Here is a 25217-nt window from a genome sequence, read left to right as displayed (position 1 = left end):
ATACCTTACGGGCGATCCAGCGCGAAGTCAGACGCACGGACTGTACTGTAGTATATAGAGTACGGATCCACGAGCGGGCCCCTCTATGTCCGAGTGGTATGTGGGCGGCGGCAGCTTGGCTTGGTTTGACCGCAGACGGCAAGCAGACGTACCGAACCAGCGCGATAACACCGATCGCACAGTTGCGTATTCGCGGCGGTGCCGAGCGTGTGTATGTAATATATTGATACTCCCGCGCGTCGTATCGGCATAGCAAGATGCCAACGGGACATAAAAATTTGCAGTAGACACTTTGCTGGCCCGTTGGGGGCACGCGCTTTTGCGTTTTTTAGGTATAGACCTAATCGCGTTTTTTTTTTTCAGACATTATGTGTATGCTTGTAACAAATATCGGATATAACGAAAATACTTTTGTGGCCGATAAGACTTTGTTATAACGAGGTTAGACTGCATTAGCATGTATTTGCGAACCTTTTTACACTTACTTTTCAATATTCAATCATTCCTTATATCTTTGTCCGTTATATTGAGGTCCGACTGTATTACTTGACATCTCATATTTACTCTTGAACAGCAATCAATCGGACATAAAAGAAGGAGAATGGATACTGTCAATCATTCAAGGATGTGTACAGAGTATAGTCTGCAACAGAGTATAGTGTTTTTTTCATACACATTTCATTTGTAAGTGAGCATCTTTCCTGTCAACTTCACTGCATTTCTGTAAACCTTACTGCCCATTTTTGCTTAATATGCATCCAAGGACCTAGACATAATGGGGCCGCAATGACTATAGGATTTTTCTTTTTAACTTAAAATAGCCCCGTGCACACTGGATGTCTTTTGCGACCAGTCACAAATTACATTAAGATGGTGGGGTTTGGAGTACCAAAACCACGATATTATTATGAGACATGCCGTAGTGGGAGACCACAGGCCAATTATGAACCCCTGGGGTTCTTTAACATGCCCGTAAATCTAAGCACGTGAGCATTTCTTGCATTGCGCCTCCTTCGAATCATGGCCGCCACAGCCTGGATCGAACCCACGGTTTCGAGCAGCGCAACGCCACATCCACTGAGCTATCGCGTTGGGTTAACAATGAAGAGCATACAGACGCGCCTGCACGCGGTGCCAAAATGAAATAGGCGTCACTGCACGCAACAGCAATCAGATGGCAAGAGGGCAGTCGCGCCCACAGAACTAGAATAGTCTGCACTGCACGAACCGTGACGGAATCGTTGACCCCTTGGACGGACCAGCTGAGCTCGAGCGGACCGTCAGAGCGCACGGCTAGCGAGATGGAGTCGTTGCCGAAGCTCTGCCGGAGTATCGTTCCATTGCTGCACGTCCGGAAGGTGAGGCTGGTGACTGCGCTCAGTATGGGCTGCGAGTCGTTCAGCAGGAGGCGCGTGGATCCATTCAGGAAGACCTGCGACGCCGCGCACGCCAGGTCCCACAGCAGGGCCACGGTGAGGCCTGCACGGAACACCGAGAAGGAAGAGATGAGTACCACGTTGTCACACGTCCATCGCACGCAAAACACGCGACGCGGCGGGAGAGGAACTGTCGCAGGCAGCCGTCTGGAGACTGGGCGAGCCCGCGGCATGTCACGCAGTTTTAGCCGTATCGTAATGCCGTACAGAAAAGCATCTGGGTAGCACGGTAAATCTTTCAGCCCATCAAAATGACGTAAGTGCAAGGCCGATGATGACCGTGTTCTCTGTACAGCTGGTACGGCAATGCAGCAGAAATAAAACACAAAGTACTAGTAGTACTATTGGCGGCGAGGAGTTACGGAGTCGCCATCTATCGGAAGCGCCTCGCTGGCGTAGTATGAGGGATCACGTGGCGCGCTCCTCATAGGTTTTGCTGTCAGCGCTCACTGAAAACACCACGCGCGAGCTCTCCCGGACATTTCTGTAAGTACTTTCGAAACGAGAGAAGTTTTTTACTGTCCAATTAATAATCTTGGGCAAACTGAAAGCACAGAATCATTTACAGACGCTATCTCTTTACCGAATACGTACAGTGAACGCCACTGCGCGCGGTCGCCGCGATGGAGTCTCCCGAACCGGCTTTTTGCGTGAAAGGTAGGTAAACGCTGAAAGCAAACTTTGTGAAATATGTTCTTATAGTGTTTGTATAACTAAATGGAGCGTAATAGAATGAAGCCTCAATGCAGCGATCGCACAGATTCGCAGCGACCGACTGCGCGTCTGCATGCTTGTCCGCGCACTGTTTCGCTTTCGCCGCGTGCTCGTTTTCGCACCGTGCCATGTGCTTTAGGCCGCAGAACATGAGCATTTGACAGTATACAAGCAACCATTGTTGTGTGGGCGCTATCAGAGCTGTTCAAAAATAATTTCATTGTAGAGACTTCGGCGCCTACGTGTGATGTGCCGTCGCGACGATTCAATCTTTTTTTTTCTTCTAAATTCTTGGACGTGTCAATATTATTTCTGGAGTTGGGTTGCACTGTATGTTTCTCGGTGTTCTCAGCGTGCGATTTCCCGCTGCTGCTTTTTTTGTAATCCAGTGCATTAATGCATAACACAAACATAACCATATGCCATACTTTTCTTAGTGTGCTTCTTACCGCTCCCTTTCCACTCCAGTGAACTTGCCAGTATCTATAGCACCGACAAGTTCATAGACCAAACCTTCATGGCATAAGTCGGGCAGCGGACTCGGGCGAGCGTCTCAGTGCGCGTTTTCCGAACATCGCAGACGCGGCGCCGTAGCAGAAACCTTCCTCACGTCTGTGCTTGCTGCATACCCGAGTGGTAGCCGATGACTGTTTGCCGGTTTTATGTTTCGCGAGCCAAGCTTCACGCAGCTTCTTGTCCTGCGGCTACGTGTGAATAAGGCTGACACCAGGCTCCGTTGCGTACGTCCGGCACTGCGGCACCGAGCAGTAGCCTACCATGTTGCGCGCCTTCAAAGGCAGCCACTACCTATTGTAGTGCTTTCAAGCGTTGTAAAGGAGACACTCGAAGCGGGAAAATTTCGCCACTAAATGAGGACCGCAGCGTACCTGGGAATTTAAACTCTCGTTTTCAGCTTGCTTCGGCGCTCCCGAAGTAGCCGACGCGGCCGCTTTGGCCACGTGATCCCTAATAGCCCGTCACGCCGACGGTGGCGCCAGCTTTTCCAGTGGTGGAGCTCGAGGCCAATACATGCCGATGTAGAAGCTAGATGGTGAAGTAACAATGTCGGGAATAACGGCTTCAGGGTGACAGGCGCGAAGCTGTACTGTACAAAGTATGCAGAATCATGTCACAGAAGAAAGAAAGAAAGCCTATAACGAGATATGCGCGTAAGTTCAAGTAATGTTGCAAAGATACGGGGGGAAAGCGGGTGGGGATCGAGGGCATGAAGCAAGCGATGTGGCTTTCGTGTTGTAAAAACAGGATGTCTGTATTTCAGTTAAGATACTAAACCAAACAAAGCCCCCTTATTTCTAATGCATACGCTGGGGGTCCCCCAGGCAGAAAGCTGCTGTCAGAGAACTTGAGGAGACGTAAGGACCGTATACAGGTAGTAGCAATAGTGGTTCGTTCAGTGAACAAACAAAATTTTTAAAATACTTCGTAGCAATAATTATATTGAAACGATGCAGATATTATGTGTGCATAGATATCTACAAACTATGCAGACAGTATCCGCGCATATACTACCCGCAGAAGTTCATTTATACCGCGTAGATATTATCTCTATAGCCACCGCACACTGAAACCCTGCAAACATCTTCCCAGAGCAGTATTCTTCTAATGTTCCATTTCATTTTGCAATCATTCCACCCTTCATCATAATCTCCGAAGTGACGCCTCCGTTATCGCTAGATTGGAAACTCGGCATGCCACGAGATTAGAAAAAAGAATGAAAAATGAAATGCGAACGTAGTAAAACACAGGCCATGCTGTAACACATTTGATCACAATGCGGAATTCACACGCTAGCACTTCATATTCAGTCGTGCGGGCTTTTATATGTCTGTAATGCACTGCGGCAAGGACAGGAGCCCAAACGCGGATTTTAGGAGCCATTTTACCGCGGAGGTAACGCATAAGTGAAGCACTTTGCTGTTGGTTTTCTGTTCTCCCGCAATTCCGGCAGGTGGCGCAACGTATGTAAATTCCTACGAAAACACAGAAAATGACCATAAAACAATCAACGAGTAAAAAGGGGGGGAAGGGTAAGGGGGGAGTCTCTCAACTCCGCTGCAGTTGCGAAACACCAAGTTGGACACCAAGCTGGCAAGGCGTCCAAGATCCGACAAGGTACTTAACTACCGCAACACCAACGGGAAGCCTTATGGGAGAAGCTCGCCCTGGCTGCAGACAAAGGGCTGCCCTTCAGACAAGGAGCACAAGCGTTCATCTCGGAGCGCATAGAACAATGCACGGTCGGCCACACGCAAGCCGCGCGACGCGGCACGACCCACATCCCGCCCCCCGAGTTCCGCACCCACAGCGTGCACGGGGAGGAAGACCGCCCGAAGACCGTTTGACGCACAGAAGATGGCGTGCTTCCACGCAGCGTTCGCTGCGTACGGCGGCGATTTGCGCGAGGAGGTTTACGAAAAGCACGCGCGGCGCGGTAGCATCCACAGCGCAAATCTTTCTTCGCAAGCGGCGGCAAGGAGCATCGCGCAAGAGGTATGGCGGCGATGACCCCGTCCATCATCAGACCCGCACGGCGAAGATCGTAAAGCCAGCGCAGCGCTGAGAAATAAAGGGCCGCCATTGTCAGTCTGCATTGCGAGTATGCGTGTACTGTGCAAGTAGTGCAAGTGCACCTGCCACGTCGCGCTTCCTTCCTTCCGCGCACGAATTTGCAGACCGCGCCGGCATACCGTCAAGAACTACCGAGCGCGCGGCTCTGGACTGGGGCTCTCTCACGGAGTTTATTTTACACACACACACACACACACACACACACACACACACACACACACACACACACACACACACACACACACACACACACACACGCACACGCACACGCACACGCACACGCACACGCACACACATGCCGCGGCGTCTCGGTGGGAGGCACGCAGAGAATCGGACTTGGGGCAATAGTATATAGTATCCGTACATGGGCGATGACGCATGTCTTCAAAAGATTGGGCCGGAGCTTTTTTTTCTGGCTGCTGAGGGGAAATAACATGCCGAGCGAATTAGTAAATTAGGCCTTTGAATTAAACGAAATGGTGACTTTTTGCCGAGAGAAGAGGCTTAGGATGTCAGAAAACGACGTAAAAGCAGAAGAATGGTGGCGACCCCGCCTCAAATTTCCCGCGGAAATCTCTGTGGCGTGACCCCGTGGAGCACCTTGTTTTCCTATATACGTCTGAAACTGACACATGCTTTTTTTTTTTTAAGCAAATAACTTTCTTTGCATCTTTCGGCCCCCTTTTCGTAATTGGTTGTCGGCGTCGCCGATACAAAGGCGCCGATCCAAAGGACGCGTGATCTGCGTGTATGCGCGTGTGTTAAATAACGATAGCGATAGTCATTTATACGACCAGAAACACGGATGCTATTAGACGCGCCACTTTACGCATATTTCGCGGAGAAGAGCATGACCTCCGAGATCGGACGCCGTGGGGCGAGTCGGCCGTTTCAAGCACCGGAACGGTACAGAGCGACAGTGAAGTCATTTCTCTGTGTAGCCGGCCAGAGTGCTTGGCGTAATAAACCTGAAACAGTTGCCAGACGGAGCCAACTTCCAGTAAATGAGCAGTCTATACACATCGTAAGTTATGGTGTCAACTAACACTGTAAGCAGCACAAACGTGCTTGGTGTAAAAGGCGTTTATCTGAAGAAACGAGCCTCGTTCTCTTTTAAAATTAAAACATGTTGAGCTTTCGTGTGGAGGCTTGCTTGCGTAGGTCGGTATCAATTAGCAACGCCAACCTGCGCCGGGGTCTTTTTTTTTTTTTTTTTGCTTTGAAACGTAATCAGCTATGATTACAAAATAATAGTTACCTTCCGTACATTTCACACGAGTGGACAACACGTCTTCATGGCGCGGTTTTCTTTTTTCTTTTTCTTTTTTATAGCCACCAAGTAACATGACATGACAAGAACTTTATGTGAGTACAAATGAACTGAGATTTAGGGAAGTCGGTGGCTCCGCCCACGATAGGACCGGGAGACGAAGTCCCGCCGCAATGTCGTGGGCCCTCTGGACAGCCTGGAAATGATGTGGAGATTGCTGCTCTTAAGGGATTCCTCCCATTGCTCTTTCGTGATGGGTGGACAGGCGTTAAGGGCTGGGCACAGCCAGAGCATGTGTTCAAAAGAGCATGAGTCATGACCACATTTGGGGCACGACTGTGAGTGGTCAGGGCCTATCCTATTAAGGGACCGAGGAGTGGGATACGAACGGGTTTGCAGAAGTCGCAGTGTGCTAGCCTGAGGTTTTTTCAATTTGGGGTGGGGGAGTGGAAATGTCCTCCTGCCCAGTCGATAATGAGAAACAATATCGTGGAAAGTACGTAATGGATCTTTGTGGATATTAACCTCGTTCCAAGCTTGGCTACCCGCGACAGCGCGGTACGTGAAATCGCGCGCTCTCCGGTGGGCCTGCGCTTATATGATTACATCCGAGAGGGTTACCTGAGCCATCTAGATGGGCTGGGAACCACGAGATGTGGTATCCTCCTTCGCTGCTCTCCTGAGTTCTTTAAAGTTCTTTGTTCACAATACTGTTCACCTGTTCAGACACGAGCGCGGACGAGAAGGATCTAACCGCCGTGCGCGAGCCCGAAAAGACGATAGGGGGAACTTTTGAGCTGTGAAAAGCCAGAGCGATCGCCGCTTCCTCTGCCACATGGGCAAACTTCGTATAGAGGCTGCATTAACTAGGTCGCCCCCCGCATCTACAACCGAGAACAAACTTATCCCCACTGTCACATCTGGCAGCATCGACACAGAGGGCATCTAGTTTCTGCTTATTGATCTTTTTAAGGATGGACTGCTCTCGCGAATCTTCCACCCTCGTTATGCACTGGGTGGATGTTTCGCCGGACGGGGTCAACCATGATGCGAGTTCTGGTTTCCCGGGTCAAGCTAACTTTGGTCGCCAGTTCATGTCTGGGTTGGATACCCGCTTCTTCTAAAATCTTGATTCTTGGCTTAGTGGATGATAGTCTCATTATTTTAGGCGCTGTGTGAGCTTCTATTAGCTCACCAATGGTGTTGTGGAGTCCTAGCTCCAGCAGCTTCTCGGTGCTCGTGGACTGCGGAAGGCCGAGCACGCGCTTAAGGCCGGTTCTGATTAGGGTGTCGAGTTTGACCTTTTCCGCCTTACCCCAATTAAGGTACGGCGCGATGTAGATAACATGACTCAGGAAGAATGCATGATAAGCTCTGATCAGATTGTCCTCTTTGAGACCGCCTCTTCGATTTGAGACGCGCGGGCTACAATTCTTAGGACATTACTAGCCTGTCCAGTGCGCCTGCTGAGGGCCGTCGAGTTACAGTTCTTGGCATCAGTGAGGAGACCTAGAATCTTGACCGAGTCCATCCTCGGTATGGGATATGTCTGCTCGAATTTCTATCAGCAGAGTTTCCATAAGCGCAAGTTTTCTGACCCCTTGCCTGGACTGTCGGTATAACAGTAGCTCTGATTTAGCGGGGGAGAGTTCAAGGCCCGTGTTTGAAAGAAAGTCTTCCGTAGCCTCCAACGTGGTTTGTAACGAGTGTTCGAGCATGGCCAGCGAGCCGCCCGGCGCCCAGATCGTGATGTCGTCCGCATAAATGGCGTGACCCACGTTCGGGATTGCAGCGAGGCGAGTGGAGAGCTTGTGCATGGCTACACTGAATAAGAGTGGGGAGAGGACCGAGCCCTGCGGGGTGCCGCAGGTGCCTAGCTCGTAGGGTCCTTCCGAGACCGTGCCTAGTCGGAGGTGCGCCTTGTGACCCGCGAAGAAAGATTTGGTGTAGTCATGAAAACGCTGACCCAGGTTAGAAGAGTTTCGAAATCTTCGTCAGCATGTGTATGCGCGACCCTGCCGAAGGTCTTAGAGATGTGAAGTGCGAGGGTCCCTCTCACGTCGCGAGTAGGGTTATCAAAGATTGCTCTCTTAAGCATAAGCATAGCGTCCTGTGTGGACAACGCCTGTCTAAAGCCGATTAGGCTGTGCCTAAAGAGATCCTTGTTTTCAATGTGTTCAGTTATCCTGTTATATGTATCGCGTGCTCCGCAACCTTGGCGATGCATTTTGTAAGAGAAATAGGCCGCAGGTTATTTATATGTGGGGGTTTTCCTGGTTTGGGTATGAGTGCCACTTTTGCGGTACGCCAGTCTACCGGGACCTGGCCAGTTTTCCACACCTCATTGATTTCGACCGTGACTATCTCGATTGCCTTATCGTCTAGGTTCCTGAGGAGTTCGTTCGTGACTCCATCGGGTCCCGGGGCTGATCTGCCATTTATATTGAAGACAACATGTCTGATCTCTGACACGGTGAAGGGTTCGTCTAGATCAGTTGCCGAGAGTCCCATGTAGTTTACACGCTCTACCGGGCGATCCCAGTCTTGGGCGAGGGAGAGATAAGTATGTGCTAAGTTGTTGGCTAATTCCCTTTCAGTGAGACCGATTGCGATTTGCTTCTTTATGAGCCTGTCAGTCGCAAGGCTAAGGGTGCCCTTAGATGGTTTATCGCTGAGGAGACTTTTCAATAAGTTCCATTTGCTACCTATTCGCTTACGCCCATCCGTTTCGGCACACGTCTCATCCCGTTGCTGCCGGGCGAGCTGGGCCGAATAGGACTCAATCTCCTTAAGAAGCGCGATTTTCGCCCCGAGTCTACGATTAAGCTTTTGGGTCTTCCACCTGGCCGAGAGGGCGTGTTTTGCCTCCAAAAGGTGAGCGAGTCTCGAGTCCATTTTAGAAACCTCCAGATCCGTAATTATTTCTTTAGTTGCTGCTTTAACTACCGGCCATGTTGAGATTTTCTAGCAGATATGCATACGTCTCGTCTGGCAGGACTGTTCCATTTCTGATTTTTCGAAAAAGGTCCCAGTCCACATACTCATATCTCGCGCGTCTGGGATTGCCACGCGACAGAATTTCGAGTATGTGATGGTCACTGCCTAGCCCCTCCGGTCCCACGTGCCTTCGACACCTCAGAGGAATGCGAGATCGGGGGTCGTATCTCAACTGACCGAATCACCGAATCTGCTGGGGAGCTTTGGGTCTGTGACAAGTATTAAGCCGAGCTCTGCAGCGTTGAAGGCCAAGTTCGTCCCTTTTCAACTTTTGTAACCGTACCCCCATTCCATTGGGGGCGTTAAAGTCACACGCTACAACAAGAGGCGTGTTTCTCGCCACCCTAGATCTGTGCATGTTTTGAAGTCTCTTTTCCTATCCGATGGTGCGCTGTACACGTTAAGAATGAAAACGTTAGAACTGATTGTTCTATTGGGTATGATCTCTATTAGCTGGGCCTCGAGGTCCGCTTTGTACGCGGGGGCCACGTGCTCAACGAACGAGATGTTCTTTCTGATTAGGGTAGCGATACCTCTGCCCTTTTATTCCCTGTATGCTACCGTGCGGTACGCCAAAAGAGAAATTTCCGCTCTAAATAGCGTTCCCTGTAACAATATAGCTTGCGGCTTGTCCGCAATAGACCTGATAAGCTGTCCCAATGGGGCCTTGCGCCTCTGGAAACTTGGACAATTGCACTGCCAGATTTTCAGATTGTTGCTATTCGCGTTTGCCTATACTGAGGATGATCAATTAGCCCTTTAGCTCCTCCTTCAGGATTCGGGTTTGCCCGAGTCTGCACTGTCAACACCATAAGCCTGCCTTTGGCTTAGGCCTTGGGTCTCTCTAGTTGAGTTAATCTCGTCTCCATACCGGCGAGCTAGCATGCCGTAGTTTTTTTTTTTTTTTTTTTCCTCTCGTCGTGTTTTGCCGGCTCCGCGCATTGGAGTTGAGCTGGGTGGGAGATTGCACGGCTGCGGTGGTAAGTCGCAGCCGGCCAGAGCGCCTGTGATGAATCATCACTAACAGCCAACAAACAGACCCTTGTAGCACTTCCGAAGGACTTACGTATCAGTTGCTCAGATTAGTATGTATATGCGAAGGATTCTCTCTCTCTCTCTCTCTCTCTCTCTGGATGAGTGACGAGTTTCACTGTGCAGCGTTTGTGGGTTGCTGTCGCAAGAAGCAAATGCTACATGCAAGTATAAATGGCCTATTGCATTTCCAGAATGCCAAAATGCGAGAAAACTCCGTGCGAAGCGTCAAACGCCACGATGTTTAGGCACACCTGTGACGTACGTCGTGCGCAGTAATTTACATTTATTTTTAATGCAAGAGTTGTTTTCATTAATCGTAGGGCAAATAATGCCGTCGTGCCGCACGCTTTCGGCCAGGCTGTGCCCACTGAAAACGACATTTTGTATAAGGTCCCTCCCCTTTTTTTGTTTTTGGAATTTGTAGCGCCATACCTCCCTTTAGAATAAATAATACACTTCTACTTTTAGGTTTTATTCATTTGCATTTTTTTGCCCAGGTGTAAAAGACGGACGTACGACTTAAATTATGCACTCCAAACATGCGCGCTAAGTGGTTTCATATTTCGTGCGCCCTGAATTAATCGTGCAAGATATTTGCGAGTAAATAACCGGGGAGGTACAGGGACGGGTTATCTTGCACGAAAAGAAAACTAACAATAACAAAGCAAGCGTTCTTCTTCCGGAATGTACATACCAGGTTTTTCAGCGACGTACTACATATACCAGTTTTACTCAATTATTAAAAATAAGAGATTCGAGACAAAATTATAATTATTTGATAATTTTTGCTGAACTAGATAACAAACTAGTTATTGACACGAGAATTTGTGCCTCATAAGACAGTAAGCCCGTCCTTTAAGTTTCGCAAATTAACTATTAACGACATGAAGGGAGGCTGAAGTCAGCCAATAAGCAAAACACACCAACTTGTTAGAAATTTTGTGCACAGCACCTGTTTAGAGAAATCCGCACATAAAATACGCGGCGACATATAATAAATAGCTTTGCAGTTAACATGTCCCCGTACTGCTGAAATACATAGCGCAGGGCAATCCTAACCGGGACAGCAGCACATTTCGTTGCAAATCTCGAGTCCGCATTGCTCGGAAGTGCTGCGCATGCGCAGGGCGGTTACCAAACACACTAAGCCTTGCGTGCTCCATAGCTGCCCTTAAAGATGCAGTTATAACATGTCTTAATATTAATTAAATGTCAATCGGTAATCAAATGAGAACGGTTAGGGCGATTATCACCAAAAAAAATAATAAGAAGAATTTCCACCTCTCCTTGAATCTCGCCTCAAAAATCACAATGCTGTCTGGCTGTAACACCCGCTTATCATTATTTTTTTTACTTTCTTGTTTCATTAATTAGATAGTCAAAGCCAGTCTGTGAACGTCAACGGCAGCAGCAACGCGGATGGCGCCGTTTTTTGACGCTTTCTTGAACCACAATACCTTAGAAAAGCTGCGACACTGTTCTCGAAGAGGGGGAAAAAGAAAATTAAATGCACCATGCGCTGCCAACGCCTCTACACCAGCAGATAGGTAGAAGACAGTCGTTTAATTTGTCTCTGTGCTCTAGTTGACAACCACGTCACAAGATGGTATACTACCTGCGCTGCTGTTGACAACGTCTCCGGCGTTCCGATATTCAACCATACTGCAATATGTTTCGGGCATGCTGAAGCTCTCGACTGTTCCGAATCGGCGCCAAACTAGTTGCATTGTCATCTGTATTAACAGCACCGAATTCATCCCGGCTTTCTGTTCCCCCTTTCCCGTCCCCCAGCGTAGGGTAGCCAACGAGACGCATTTCTGGTTAACCTATCCCTGCCTTCTTCCTTTCTTTTCCCCTCCGCCTCTAAAGTTGTAGCGAAATGCGTTTGCGCATTCTGCTGCAGTGAAGTAGCGCCAAAGCCTGCATGAAGATGTAGGTCCGTTATAACAAGTTCTTCCTGCGACAGGAGTTACGCTGTCGACGTGAATAGAAAACTATGCGATAACTGGCCTCGTCGCAATCCTCTTGGGAGCCGGCGACTACCCATGCAGTATACTACTCACCAGACAAGTTTTCCCTAGGCTGTTCTCGTCGGTCCCTCTATAGTCTTCGCCAGAGCTAATACTTATCGGCTGGAACCAAACGATGCAGACTGCACTGCTGCGTGCATGAAGCTCGTAATTTCAGGCGGCAGTTGCATCCGTGCATTAAAATCATATTGCTCGTTATAAGAACCTGCAGACAGACACAACTTGTTTTCAATATAGCATACTTATGTTTACAGCCCAGGTGTGCCTTTGTGGCATTACATTAAATGAACTGAGCGATGCGATTTAACAACCCAAAGTAAACGCTCTGACAGGACGCCGTATTGTATAGGCTTCCAGTTTAATTTTGACCACTAGGGGTTTTTAATGTCTACCCAAACCTCAATATGCGCAAGTGCTTTTTTTTTTTTATTATTCCGTCCCCCATCGAAATGCAGCACCGTCGCGGGCGGAAATCGAACTGGCGCCCTCGTGCTCAGCAGCAGGACGGCATGGCGACTGAGCCACACGACGGCGGGTTGAACGTTTGGGTGGACAAATTGCGACCTTCAGGCCAAGTCCCCAGGAAATGTCAGTTGTTGTTTCTCTCTCTCAGGCAAACGCGTTCCGTAAACTTTTGCAACCAGCTGTACATAGCGGCGCATGAACGCCGCGCCGCGCTCGCTGCATGCAGCCGTCGGAGCGTGCCGTCGTAAAGGGTTCAATGGGACGGCCCATCGCCAGCGCACGGCTTCCGGGATGGGAGGAACGACCACGCGGGCGAAGAAAAAAACACTTTAGCGCAACGACGACACCGCCCGTTTCCCGCCCGCCGCACGAAGCGGCTTCCGACTGCGTTTCAATGGCGGCGCGCAGGACGCGCATCGCGCGGCCCCCTTCGAACAATAACACCTCGAGAGACAAACGCGTCTCATCGTAACACGACGACGCTTCGTAACACACGGCGCGTGTACGCTGAAAGAGCGCGGAGGAGCGAACCATTTGCGCTCGTGCCCGTCGCTCCATCACGCGCAGCACGCACGAGTCCCGCAATGCACTCTCGAGCCACCGCGCCAACTGTTTCGGTAGCAGCCGTACACCATCGCCAGCGCAACGCTCACAGTTTGCAGCAGTGACGAAACGCGAGCGCCGCGTGCGTCGTGGTCCCTCTCGCAACGCGCGGTGTAGAACCGTTGCAAAACACCCAAGAACTTCTCCCCACAGCGAAAATTCATCCACCAGGGAGGCGCAGCACGTCATCTTTACGAAGCATTTCATTGCAGGGTGGTTGCACGTGTTCCAGAAGCGGTCAGTCCCTTAAGTGCGCAGTTTTCTTTTTCGCTTGGGTTGCGAAGTTGCCACTTCAAGGAAGAGATTAAATGTAAGCATGAAGGCCAGCCTCGTGGGAATTTTCCCTGAAGGCATACGCAAGCGCCAACTTCAACAAATGCTGCATTGAAAACAGGATCACATATTTATAAGCATGCATATCACAATCACACTCAAGCGAAAGCAATGATGCCATGTGCGCACTGCAACAAGGGAGAACTGTAGGTCGGGCTGTGACGTAATGATGAGCAGCGGGCTGCTGCGCTGGACGCATCCAGCGTCCCGCCGCTGGACGCATTTCACTTTCTTTTTTTTTTTCAGCGTATCTACTCGGCGAGAACCCGGCCAGCGACTGACCGACCAACCGGCCCACGCGAAATCATGGGCTTGTAGGCAACCAAAGTTTCGCTTTAAAACTGCACATAAGAACTGATCCAGGCGACTGTTTCCACCAAACTGCAGCCCTTACAAACTCATGAATTTTGCCGAGACGTCGCTTCGTTCGACAATCCTTAGCTCCAGATAGGTCTATTTCACGGTTCAAAGAGGGTGCAGGCACACGTAAGGCATATTCTGTTAGCATCGGGTGACTCAAATGCACTGACAAATTCAGTATGGCTTACTTCTGCGTTCAGATTTTTTGCTATTCGCTTACGCATGTTGAGCTACGTTCAATCAAAAAAAAAAATTTTTGTAATAACCATTACCGCGTCTGCCTTTCGTTTCGCTACAACACTCAGTGAAATAAAGCATAGACAATTAAATTTTATAAATAACTTCGTCGTATTAGGTAATTTATTACATATCAGCGTTCGTTATGTAGAGGTTCTACTGCACACTTGTACAGCGTTGGGAGATAAACTTGAAACCCATCGAAACCCAGCTGTGGTAAGCCGCCTCGATGCAGGCGTGCGTATTTCTTCACGCTTGAAGCAGCCGTACTGCACTTTTTTATTTTTATTTCTTTTTATTTCTTTACCTCAGTTTTTTCACCACGGCGACCACAGCAAAAAGCTTCACTGTGCGTAAAACCCAACATTGAGGCATTGAAATTTTTTCACCAGCTGCCGCAGCAGGTGCTGCACGGGCCAACGGTCTGAAACTTTCATCATCTCGCGGCAAACTCAAGCTTCAGCGTGACTGTGACCGCAGTTGGTCGACCGTTACGAAGATGATCGAGACGTGGCTCCCACTGACGTGGCTCGATCCCACTGGCGCCACGCCGCCTTTTTTTCCACTTTTACTTCCCTTTTTCCTTTGGTAAGAATATGAAACTTACAGCAAATCTAACCGCCTTTCACAATTAATTCTACATTTACATAACAATAAAGTTAGTTCCCTTTCGCTTTGCTCGGCTTCAATGTCTGTTGGCGTCCTGTGCTTGCCGTTAAAAATCGAGCCTCTCGATCCCCCCCTATTGTTCTCGCTCAAAACAAACGTCACTTAACTACGCCGTCTTCATTTAGGCACTGCGGCGGCGCGTAATTCGAGTCAGTATGCCTTGACATGCGGCGAGGTCGGGCAGCAGAAGCGGTGAGCACATCTATACGGCGACGCCATGCAACTGCTAAAGGCACTGCTGCTGCGAACAGAACAAACTTAGTTCCCGTGAAGGAGGGAGGTCAGATATTACAAAGATAGGGAGAGAGAGAGAAGGGTGCATAGAAAGGCAGGGAGGTTAACCAGAAGTAGTTCCGGTTGGCTACCCTGCACAGGGGGAAGGGTTAAGGGGGATAAAAGAGAGCGGAAGCGGGAGAGAGCGACATAGAGAAAGAGAGACGAGCACAAACAAACTGCGTCCACTATAGAGCGGTAAGGGGCGGCGTTCTTAAAGTGTATCGTGAAGCACTGTGAAGCGACTGCATAACCTCCACGCGTAACGGCACGGACGCTAATTGTGTTTCGCTGTCCGAACCATATACGTCAGCAGTCAAGCGACAGTCAGTCACGACGACGAATGGAAAACACTTCTCGGGGGCTCCGTTCCGCAGGACGGCATTTGGAGCTCTGACACCATGCGTGCATACATACGCATGCACGGTGGCCCGGTCCCCAAGCAGCGCCAAGCAGCATGGTTAGAAAATTATGTTTCTGCACGGCTGTATAGGCATTTCGCTGAATGCATCTACAGTCATAAGTGGGCGTGGGCCGATCAGCACAGCGCTTCTGAAACATCCGCGTATACGCGGCGACCGCAACGTGCGTGTGTATGTCGACGCTGTAGGAGAGGCGCTGGAGCCGCTGAATACGTAGAGCTCGTGCTACTCGCCTATTACGTGAGAAGGAAAATAACCCATAACGGGCACCAGGTTTGATGCACGTCGGTTTCCGCGTCCTATACGATGTTCTGTCTGCGACGATGCGTATAGCGGGTCCGTGCGGAGATTCGCGCACGAATTCGGTGGGCTTCCCCCCCTCCCCTCCTCCCGTCACCCTCCCACCGCGATACCGATCCCAAGGTCGCAGGCTCCGACAGCTGGTCCCGATGGCGGGAGATCGAGAAACGTGACGCACAAAAGCAGTAATATATATATATATATATTCTGAATCCACTCTCCGCTCTACAAGGGCGCGCCTGCAAGGCGGTCATGCGTACAGTGCCTCTGTTCACCTTGGCCTCGCGAGCGCGCACGCACGCTAACCGCAGAGGAAACCGCCGTCGTGCCTGGGCGATTATTCTTTCCTCGAAGCTACGGGAGGGGTGGGGGGGGGGGGGAGTGCCATTGTTTCACACCCTCCCAAGACAAAGAGAGGGCCCAGCCCCGCACGAACGACGAACAAATGCAGGTCAGCTCGTCTCACGCCGGCGTCCGCGTTGCGCGCGCCGAGCGACGGTCGCGGGCTCCGTCGTTAGCGGCCTGATGGAGCTTCACCGCGAGGCTTGGGGGCACAGCGCAAATAAAAGGAGCCCCGCCAAGAAGCCGGTGGTTCCCGATCCAACACAGCTGGAAAACATATGACCAGCGGTCTTCCAGAAGTAGTTGCAGTTTGGTAATGTGCGAGTAAAGGAGTACCGCGACATAATCCCGAAGTTCTAGAAGCTACCGCAAGCCTGTCGCACATATGAAGGACGACAATTGGTCCAACGCTTAGACAGTGTTAACGTTGGGAAGCAAGATATTTTACTTTAATACTAAAGATCGTTTCGTAATTGCCCCACATGGCGGCAGGGGCACGACCACGAGGCCATGACACAGAGCAAAACTTGCTAATGCCATGTAGTGATAAGGTTAGCACTGTAGCATTGCTTATATGTGATGTTACGGAGTAGTGGGGCATGGTGTGATTATGAACAAAGAAGTCGGCTTGGCGAGGAGAGCGCGTGGCTGGTTCGGGTAGCCCTTTTGTGTATGCAGCGTTGCTGCGCAGCTTGTAAATACACTTACGCTTCCCTAAATCTGCCCGTGGCACTTTGGAGATATGCGCCAACAAACTAGCCGTAAGAATACACTGTTGTTCCACTTAATTATTTAGCAAACGCTCTTTTATGCATTGAAGCACAAAAGTAACGAACGCTCCACGTATTTTGTCCCACACTTTAGGAAATAATTCCAAACTGGCGTAATACTGGAACTTCATTTCAAGTGGATGTGTCTTGCAAACCCACCTGCTACAATTATTATAAATTGTAATATACAGCGTAATGTAATTAATTAGGAAGTTAATTAGCGGATTTTCGTTAATTAGTTGAATGCGTGTTTCGATTTCTCGTGCTAGTAATGTCCGCCTCTTCGAATAATACAGCTCAAGAACAAGAATAATTATGCTATCTACCACTGGCGATCTTTAAAGATCCCGTAAAACTTAAAAGGATCACCTCTTAAAAAAAATTTCATTATGGGGTTTTACGCGCCAAAACCACTTTGATTATGAGGCACGCCGTAGTGGAGGACTCCGGAAATTTCGACCACCTGGGGTTCTTTAACGCGCACCTAAATCTAAGTACACGGGTGTTTTCGCATTTAGCCCCCATCGAAGTGCGGCCGCCGTGGCCGGGATTCGATCCGGCGACCTCGCGCTCAGCAGCCCAACACCATAGCCACTGAGCAACCACGGCGGGTGATCACCTCGTAAGGTATGGTACACCGGTACACTACAGCATGGCGCTTGCCGGCGTCACCTCGAGGTTGGACAGACAGCCGTGCCGCCGCGACCGTTAAATATGAAAGCCGAGGACGGCTACACACAGACTGCATGCCGCCACCAAGGCGCTCTTCTGCTGTGCTCTGCTATATAGCCCAACACCCTGTTCGACCTACCCAAGCAGTCTTCGGCTTTTTTCTTCGTGTGACATTACCTCGTCGTACATTCATGGTCGCGCCTCTAAGCACGACTTCTCATTTTAACTATTTACCCGCCGCGGAAGACCTGTGGCGTTGCGCGGTTGAGCTCCAGGGTTCGATCCCGGCCGCCATGGCAGCATGCCGATGGGGACGGAATGAAGAAAAAAAAAAAAAAACGCTCGCGTACCGTGCGTTGGGTCCGCGTTAAAGAACCCCAGGTGGTCAAAATTAAGCCGGAGCCACCCACTAATCGGCGTGCCTCAAAGTCAGATCGTGATTTCGGCCCGCAAATGCCTCGGAATTTAATTTAATTTGAACTGTTCGTCGTTCCGATGGTTCCCTGCACGACGCCTGGGGAAGCCAGTGCCAAATGTGATGATCACGCTAAAGAAACGTCTCGTCGCGACGACAGTATCGCGGCAGTGTCGACGACCGCAGCAACCGACACCGCAGAGCAGCAAATGCCGAGGGACGTCGCCGCATACTGCTGCTCTACAGGTCGGTAACAAACGCTTTCGGCTTCACGACTTTCCATAGGGTTAGCGTTTCTGGTGACAATTTTCGTCGCAGCGCTAATCATCAGCTTTAGGAAAAACAATGCACAATATACAAGCGATGTGGAAAAGCCGGTAAACTTATAGTGCGCACATAGTAACAGCAGATGCTTTAGAAACAAGTGCACGAAGACAAATTTAAAGACATATCTGCTCCGTTATTACCAACTTTTTTTTTTTTACCTTCCGCAAATGTCGGTATGCGTCACCACCCATGAGGGCAGTCACGCGTTTATGTTCGTCGAGCGCTGTACATGCAATGACAAATGCCTACAGTAAAATAGGAAAGCCTATACACGCACAATGACAGTCACGCGTTTCGTATACTCGCTTCGCGTGAATTCGATTCGCGTTGACAACACACAGCCAAGTGCGGACGTGACCACGGCAGCAACAATGGATGCGCGCACCTCAAGCCTAAACGCTTCACATAAGCGGCCACGATGTATGCAGGTCCTCAGCATCTCGCCTTGCAGTGCTATTCGGTACCTTCAATTCACCCAACAGGATCGAAGTCGCTTAGCCTCGGTCAGTACAGCAATAGTCTGCAGCGCAATGCACTGCACACAAAGACCGTGAAATGTACAGTACAACGCCTCCCATTCTCGAACCTGCCAACTGGAGTCGTCGCACGACAGCCGTAAGGTGGCCACGCGATAGTTCAACGACAGCGTCGCCCGGATACGGCGGGCGCCCCGTGATAGACAACAAGTCGTTTGCCACCCCCGCTGCGGTTACTACAGCCGAGACTGGTCTGGCAGCCGGGTGACGACGACCTTATCCGCAAACCCGTTCCGTGCAGCCCGTCGCTCAGGCGAAACGAACGCCCGCGCAGCTACACAGTGCGCATTTCAACCACCCACGTCCGCGTCAGACCGCGGCCAACTTCCGGTGTCGTACGGCTGAGGACAAAACAAAACGGAAAGCTCCAGTTTATCTTGCGAGTCCCTGCGGCGCAGCCGAGCGTTATTCCGTGACGCTGCGCTTGTCGTGACAGCTCAAAAAAAAAGAAAAAAAAAATGCAGTCGCAGGTCTCACCAAGCCGCGCGAGAACGTGCCGGGATAGCTAAACTTTCAAATTGCTAGACGCTCGCACCCACCGTAAGATTGCTTGGGATGTTTGCGCCGCACCGAAAAAATAAAAAGAAATAAACGCCGGACCAACGACACAAGTAAAAAAACTGCAGTTACGCGGTGCAGCAGACCACAGCGCCGAAACTTAACGCCTTGCTCTGTTTTTGTGCCCGCATTGAATACGTTTCATATAAGCAGACATAGAAAAAAACATGCAAACCAGCTGCACCGCACGACACCACAGGACAAAAGGCAAAGAGAGCGGCTCTGCGACTGCAACCCGTCAAAGCCGTAGAATTTCCAAAAAAAAAAAATTCGATGGAGCCCTGGCGCTACGATCGTTCAGCTATCCCTCGCGTATACGTGCTACTCTAAACATTGTCAATACATTGCAATGGCAGCATTTTGAGCCAATCGGAAAGGCCGCAGTAGCCCTCTGGGCCAATCAGAGTTTACATGATGGCGAATTGGACAATAAGCCGGAATTTGACAATGTCCAGAACACGGTGGTCCAGAATACATGGAGGAAGAACCAGCGGGCAGCATTGCGCGACACGACAGAAGCCAAAAGGGTCGGACCAGCACGCGATCGTTACGTCAGAGCGGGCGGTAGGTGTTATTGTTCCCGCTCTGCAGGCAGATCGGCCGAACAAGTGCGCATCGACTAAAAACTACCGGGAGCCAAACGTTTTCAGCCAATACTGAGAGTCTCAGAGATCGCATGTTGGGGCGACATTTCGAGGGAAAAACCGAGGGGGAATCGCTTCACGTAGAGTTACCATGTGGATTTGTCTAATCTTCGTGCTTTGCGGCTTCAAACGTTCTTGCGACGTTATTCATTACGCTCTACCTGCCTCAATTTTCAAGCACTCGAGGTTTCAAAACCCAGCAAGGCAATCAGTCTCTGCGCCCACGTGCAGAGCCAGATTGCGAATCGATGCGGATTGTTGCATTCGTTACAGAATATGCTGTTGTAAATGATGAGTTACAAAGACATAAAGCCGCCTGAATCTTGAAGGACGATGTTTAGGCAAATCCACGTGCTTGCCCACCATTGCCACGCTGGCTGAATCACAATGCTTTGTAGCTCCAGTAGACTCTAGCAACAGAGTTCATCTCTATGTTGTAGACAACTAGGTCATGGCCATTACACCAATTTTTTTGTATGTAAGATTACAAAGAATAAAAATAAATTGCCTGGGGCACATAGCACAATTTTAATGCTTGATAATGAGAGTTTAAATCTAATATTATATAAGGTTGTCCCTTTTTGTTCCTTTTTCTTTCTTCTGGATGCCACAGAGCGTTGACACCATAGTCATCCATGCTGCAAACGTCGATAGCAATGCACTGCCGAAGAAAAACAAAGACATGCTCTACACTGCACAGCCTTACCATTAAAAAAAAATGGTCCTTCCCGTTTGAAACAGGTGGTTTTAAAATAATACCATCTCGCAAGCGTGCCGCAGCAACGAAGCAGACGCTGTTAAAATCCACGACGTCAAGGAGCTAGAGCGATAACCTCGTGTTGGCGCCGCCAACCGTTTTTCCTTGTTTGTGTCTTCCTCTGGCTTGCCGACCCTCCGCGCACAGCATGACCGACGTTTCTGGTACTTCAAAAATGTAATTTCCCAATCCAGCCTAATGTCCCTATGTACACTCCCGTTAATACAGAACCCCAAGCGGCTGAAATCAGCCCAGAGACCTGCGTGCACTATAGCTTCTGTCAGAGCCCGCGAGTTTCTTAATCCACCAGTGAATCGATCGTAGTAAAGTAATTGGCCGAGTGGGTACATGTTCATATGTACAACGAAAAAAAAAAGCATTAAAATAGTCTCTTTTATGGTGCTTGTTTTGAACCCCCCCCCCCCCCCCCCCCCCCCCCGCACACACACATATAATGACTCAATCAATCAATCTGGAGTAAGCCCTCGTTACAACACAAACCGTTCATTCGAAATATCGTTTCATCAACGTGTTTCCGTGGTCCCGCGCCGCAGTTCGTGCATTTTGGACCCGATTATTAGACGTGAAGTAGCACCAGATACCGCTTACAGTACCAAGTGCGAAGCAGGAAATCCGCACGGGACCGGTGGGCGCAGCCCCTCGCGATGACCCTTTGCCAACCCGCCGAGGCAAAGTGCGCTGCGAACACCCCTTCACCACGTGGCTGGAGCTCACCGAGACTAACTGTATCACGCGGCCACACACGAAACACGAGGCAGCCGCTCATGGGCGTGAGCGAAATTTCGCCAGTTTCCCGTCGAATGCTGCTCTCATATCAATAACAAGTCCTACGAGCTCCCGCACTGTTGGAGTATAAATCCTCCGCGTTTAGCAATGTAACGCTTAGAGCGAACTCAATTTCCTGTTCCGACGAGTTTGGTAAGAATATCAATTCATAATACGTTATTTTCCATCAGTCTGACGCAGACGGTTACCGATAAAAGCGGTAAAAGTAAGCCTAGTTACGACGACGGTTTAATCCATCCCATCCATCTAGACAGCAGGATCCCGAAACCGCCAGTAGTCGCTCCTCTCGTTTTACTGGTAAAAAAAGCTATCAAGCAAACAGAGTCCTCCATTAGCAACGCTCGCGGCTCCACTCGGGTCATCCTAGTGATTCTCCGCAATTGCGCGGCCGGGCGACAAGCAACATAACGGGGCCACGAAGTGAGCGAGCGCCGCCTCGAGAGGTTTCTCCTCCTCCTCCCGCCGCACATAACCACTGTCGTCGTCGGCACCGTCCAAGTGCACACACACGGTCGCGCACGCACGCAGCGGCGGCGACCCGGCGGAAGTCCACGAAGGCCCCCGCCGCGACAGACGACGAGCCACGCAGGAGCTCGCTCTCACCCCTGCAAACATGCGCTCGGTGTGCATCGACACGACAGGAGGAGGGGGTGGAAGGCGCAAGTGTGTGTGTGTGTGGGGGGGGGGGGGGGGGGGGGGGCTGTATGTTGGATTACGGCGACGGGGGTCGTTTGGCGACGAAGGAAGCCCCCGCACATCCGCACGCGTGAACTGCGGCGAGTTTGTGCGTGCGTGCGCAGCACACGCGCGAGCGAGCGGCCTTGCACACTCGAGGTGGCAAAGTGGCACGACGGCTGCGATTCGCGTAAACGCGGCGTGCAGGCGACGAAAGCCTCCCACGCGCAGCGACGGGGCAAGCGTGAGGGAACGAGGAAGCAAAATGACGCGCGCCGACGACGAAACGCTCGGTTATGTCGTCACCGCGCAACGGGTCGGTCCCGCTGGCTTTTGTCTCCTGCCGACTGTTCTCTATAGTTCCGCGGGGTTTCACATCGCAGACCTATTTCGTTTAAAGAGCTTTCCGCTCGCTTTCATGGTGCGGCTCGAAACTTCCCGCGGCGCGTGTGTTTTTTACGGGAGAACAAGGAGCGCGCGGTGCGTAAGGACCCTCGCACAACAACGAATACAGGGATTCCTAGATTAAGACACGACTCCTGGACTTACTTTTCGCACTGTGCGTAGTAAATCGACCAATGTTCACTTACAACATCATCATCATTATGACTCATTATCTGCGGCGGCCGCATTTCTATGGGGACGTAATGCGAAAACGCTCGTGTATTAGGTTTACGTGCACTTTCCGGAGACCCTCACTACGGTGTGCATCGTAATCTTATCGCGATTTTGGCCCGTAAGACACCAGAATTATTTTAATTATTATTACTTCGCCACGTTTTCCTTTTTGCTTTCTTTTTTCATTTTTTCTTTAGGGCGCTCCGTTTACGAGAGCATGCGGGGAAGTCGGCAATTGGTCTTTGCACAAAGAATAAGGAAAGAAAGAACAACGCGATCTGATCATTGAGATGGGAAAAAAGATACCAGTGAATTGGATAAAAAAAAGCTTATAAAAGAAAATATAAAAGGCCTATAAGGAAACACTATAGAGCTCGCTGACAAGTGCGCAGCTACAGCGCGGACTTGAAGCGCTGCGCGCCTTTCGCTTCAACAAGCGTTCGGCAAACGGGGGTGGGGAAAGGCGCCGTATACATCGTCGCTTCCGAGAAAGCCAAGCAAGCAAACGAACCCTAATATATATACACACGCACAGTCGGACTCGCCAGTGCAAGCTGTTGTTCGGCTGTCTATAAACGAAAGCGCAGCGCGGCGGCCCGTCAGCGACGACCCGCCGACACATCCGTTCGCGGAGCTGCGCGACGTCCCGCGGACACGCGAGGCGGCTCGGCGCCAGCAGCGGGGCACGCAATGCCCGCAGCGTTCGCGATCGACAGCGTCCGGCACGCGAGGCGTACGCTCGTTTCGACCGCGCTCGCATTAACGCCGCGATTGTCGCAGAGCGACGACGGTGTCCCGATTAATAAAACACGGCAGATATCGAGACGGCAGCTTTCGCTGGCCAGGATTCACAGTAGCCGGCGAGCGTTAGAAGCCGTCGCAATAATCGCCGAGAAGCACATCTTCTGCATTGGCATGTAGCTCACTTTTACGTATATTTGATATTACGAATTGCGGGGTTTTTTTCAACGTTCCCAAACTGCAGTATATAGGGTTATAAGGACGTGGAAAGGCTCCGGATCAACTTCGACCACCACGGACGTGCACATTGTGATGTCAGGTGTACAATATTATATATATATATATATATATATATATATATATATATATATATATATATATACGTGCGTTTACATTGCTACAGGATCTAACCCGCGACCTCGTGCTCAGCAGCGCCATGCCATAGCCACTCGGCTATATAACACAGTAGAATCTCGATAAAGAGACATCGCTTAAACGGGATTGCTGCTGGGAACAGCAGCCTCTAAATTGGTTGGTTTTGTATTTGGGTAATGCAAAAACAGGAAAAAAACTTTCGTCATTCGAAAGCAAAATTTTCGCAACTCTGCACACGTTCAACGAGATGACAAAGCACCATCAGCTCGACAGGAGGGTCCCTCCCCCGCCCCACGCCAAGCTATCCAGGCCTCAGTCTTCCACCCTTCGCATGCTGCAGACGGGGTCCTATCCCAGCCTAGCCAGGGTCAGCAGGTACGCGGACTCGTTCGAGCCCGATTGTCCGGATTGCGGAGATCCCTTCTGCACTTTCTGAACACACGCTCCGGCGGTGTCCCTCGTCACGGGACCACGATCATCTCAGCACGGAAGAAGAGTGGGAGGAGGCGCTCAAGAGCTCCAACTTCGCCGCTCAGCTACGGGCCGTCCAGAGCGCCCGCGGCGCGGCGGCCGGGCACGGCCTGCCCGTCGCGACGTGGGAGCGGCCCGCGGCGGCTCCTCCCTCGTAAAGGGGTTTCGGAGTCGCTCCTCAGGAACTGAATAAAGCTCACTTGCTGCCTACCTCTGTAAACGGAACCACGGTAGCAAGCTCTAAAGGAATTCTTTTTCAGGAGGAGGCAGGATCTGAAGTATAGATTTTTCGCGACACCTGTCTTCTATACAGAAAGCAATACTTAAAAAAGAAGCGGTGGTAAAGACTCAAGCAGGCGAAAATGCGGTGGATCTTTTTAACGCTTAGCGTGTACAGTTCCATGGCACTGCCACGACCGAAATAAGGACAGCCGAAATTTCGGACCCCGCCGTTCCGAGAACTTGCGGACTCTCCTTGCGGGACCGCGCATTATTCGGGCACCGACTGTAAAATATAAGAAAAAGCTACCGAAGCCTATAGTCAACCCAGTAGCCAAAGACAAACTAGTTGCTATATTCACTCATTTATGCTTAACACATCTAACGCTCTCCTGTCGATCGGAACCTACATTTATCCGTTCCCTCGAGGTTCAAGTTGACGAGATCCTACTGTATAAAGATTGTTTCCTTTTTTTTTTTTCGCTGTTCCAAATTTTCGGAAATTGCCTGTGGCAGATAGTACAATTCTAACCATTGAGCTAAATTACCCGATGATG

The 25217-nt window shown here is 50.4% G+C and overlaps 1 protein-coding gene across 1 annotated transcript in view; it reads right to left on the bottom strand.

Annotated features, from left to right (window-relative positions):
• Nucleotides 1-25217, bottom strand: part of crb (cell polarity complex component crumbs) — a 223778-nt gene that overhangs the window by 121806 nt on the left and 76755 nt on the right. Inside the window, exon 2 of the mRNA XM_050166508.2 lies at nucleotides 1229-1479. Within this exon, the coding sequence (XP_050022465.1) occupies nucleotides 1229-1479 (251 nt within the window). The remainder of the gene's footprint in view (nucleotides 1-1228; nucleotides 1480-25217) is intronic.

The sequence above is a fragment of the Dermacentor andersoni genome, chromosome 1, assembly GCF_023375885.2.
Source record: "Dermacentor andersoni chromosome 1, qqDerAnde1_hic_scaffold, whole genome shotgun sequence".
NCBI classification, from domain to species: Eukaryota; Metazoa; Arthropoda; class Arachnida; order Ixodida; family Ixodidae; genus Dermacentor; species Dermacentor andersoni.
This window is presented reverse-complemented; position numbering and strand designations above follow the sequence as displayed.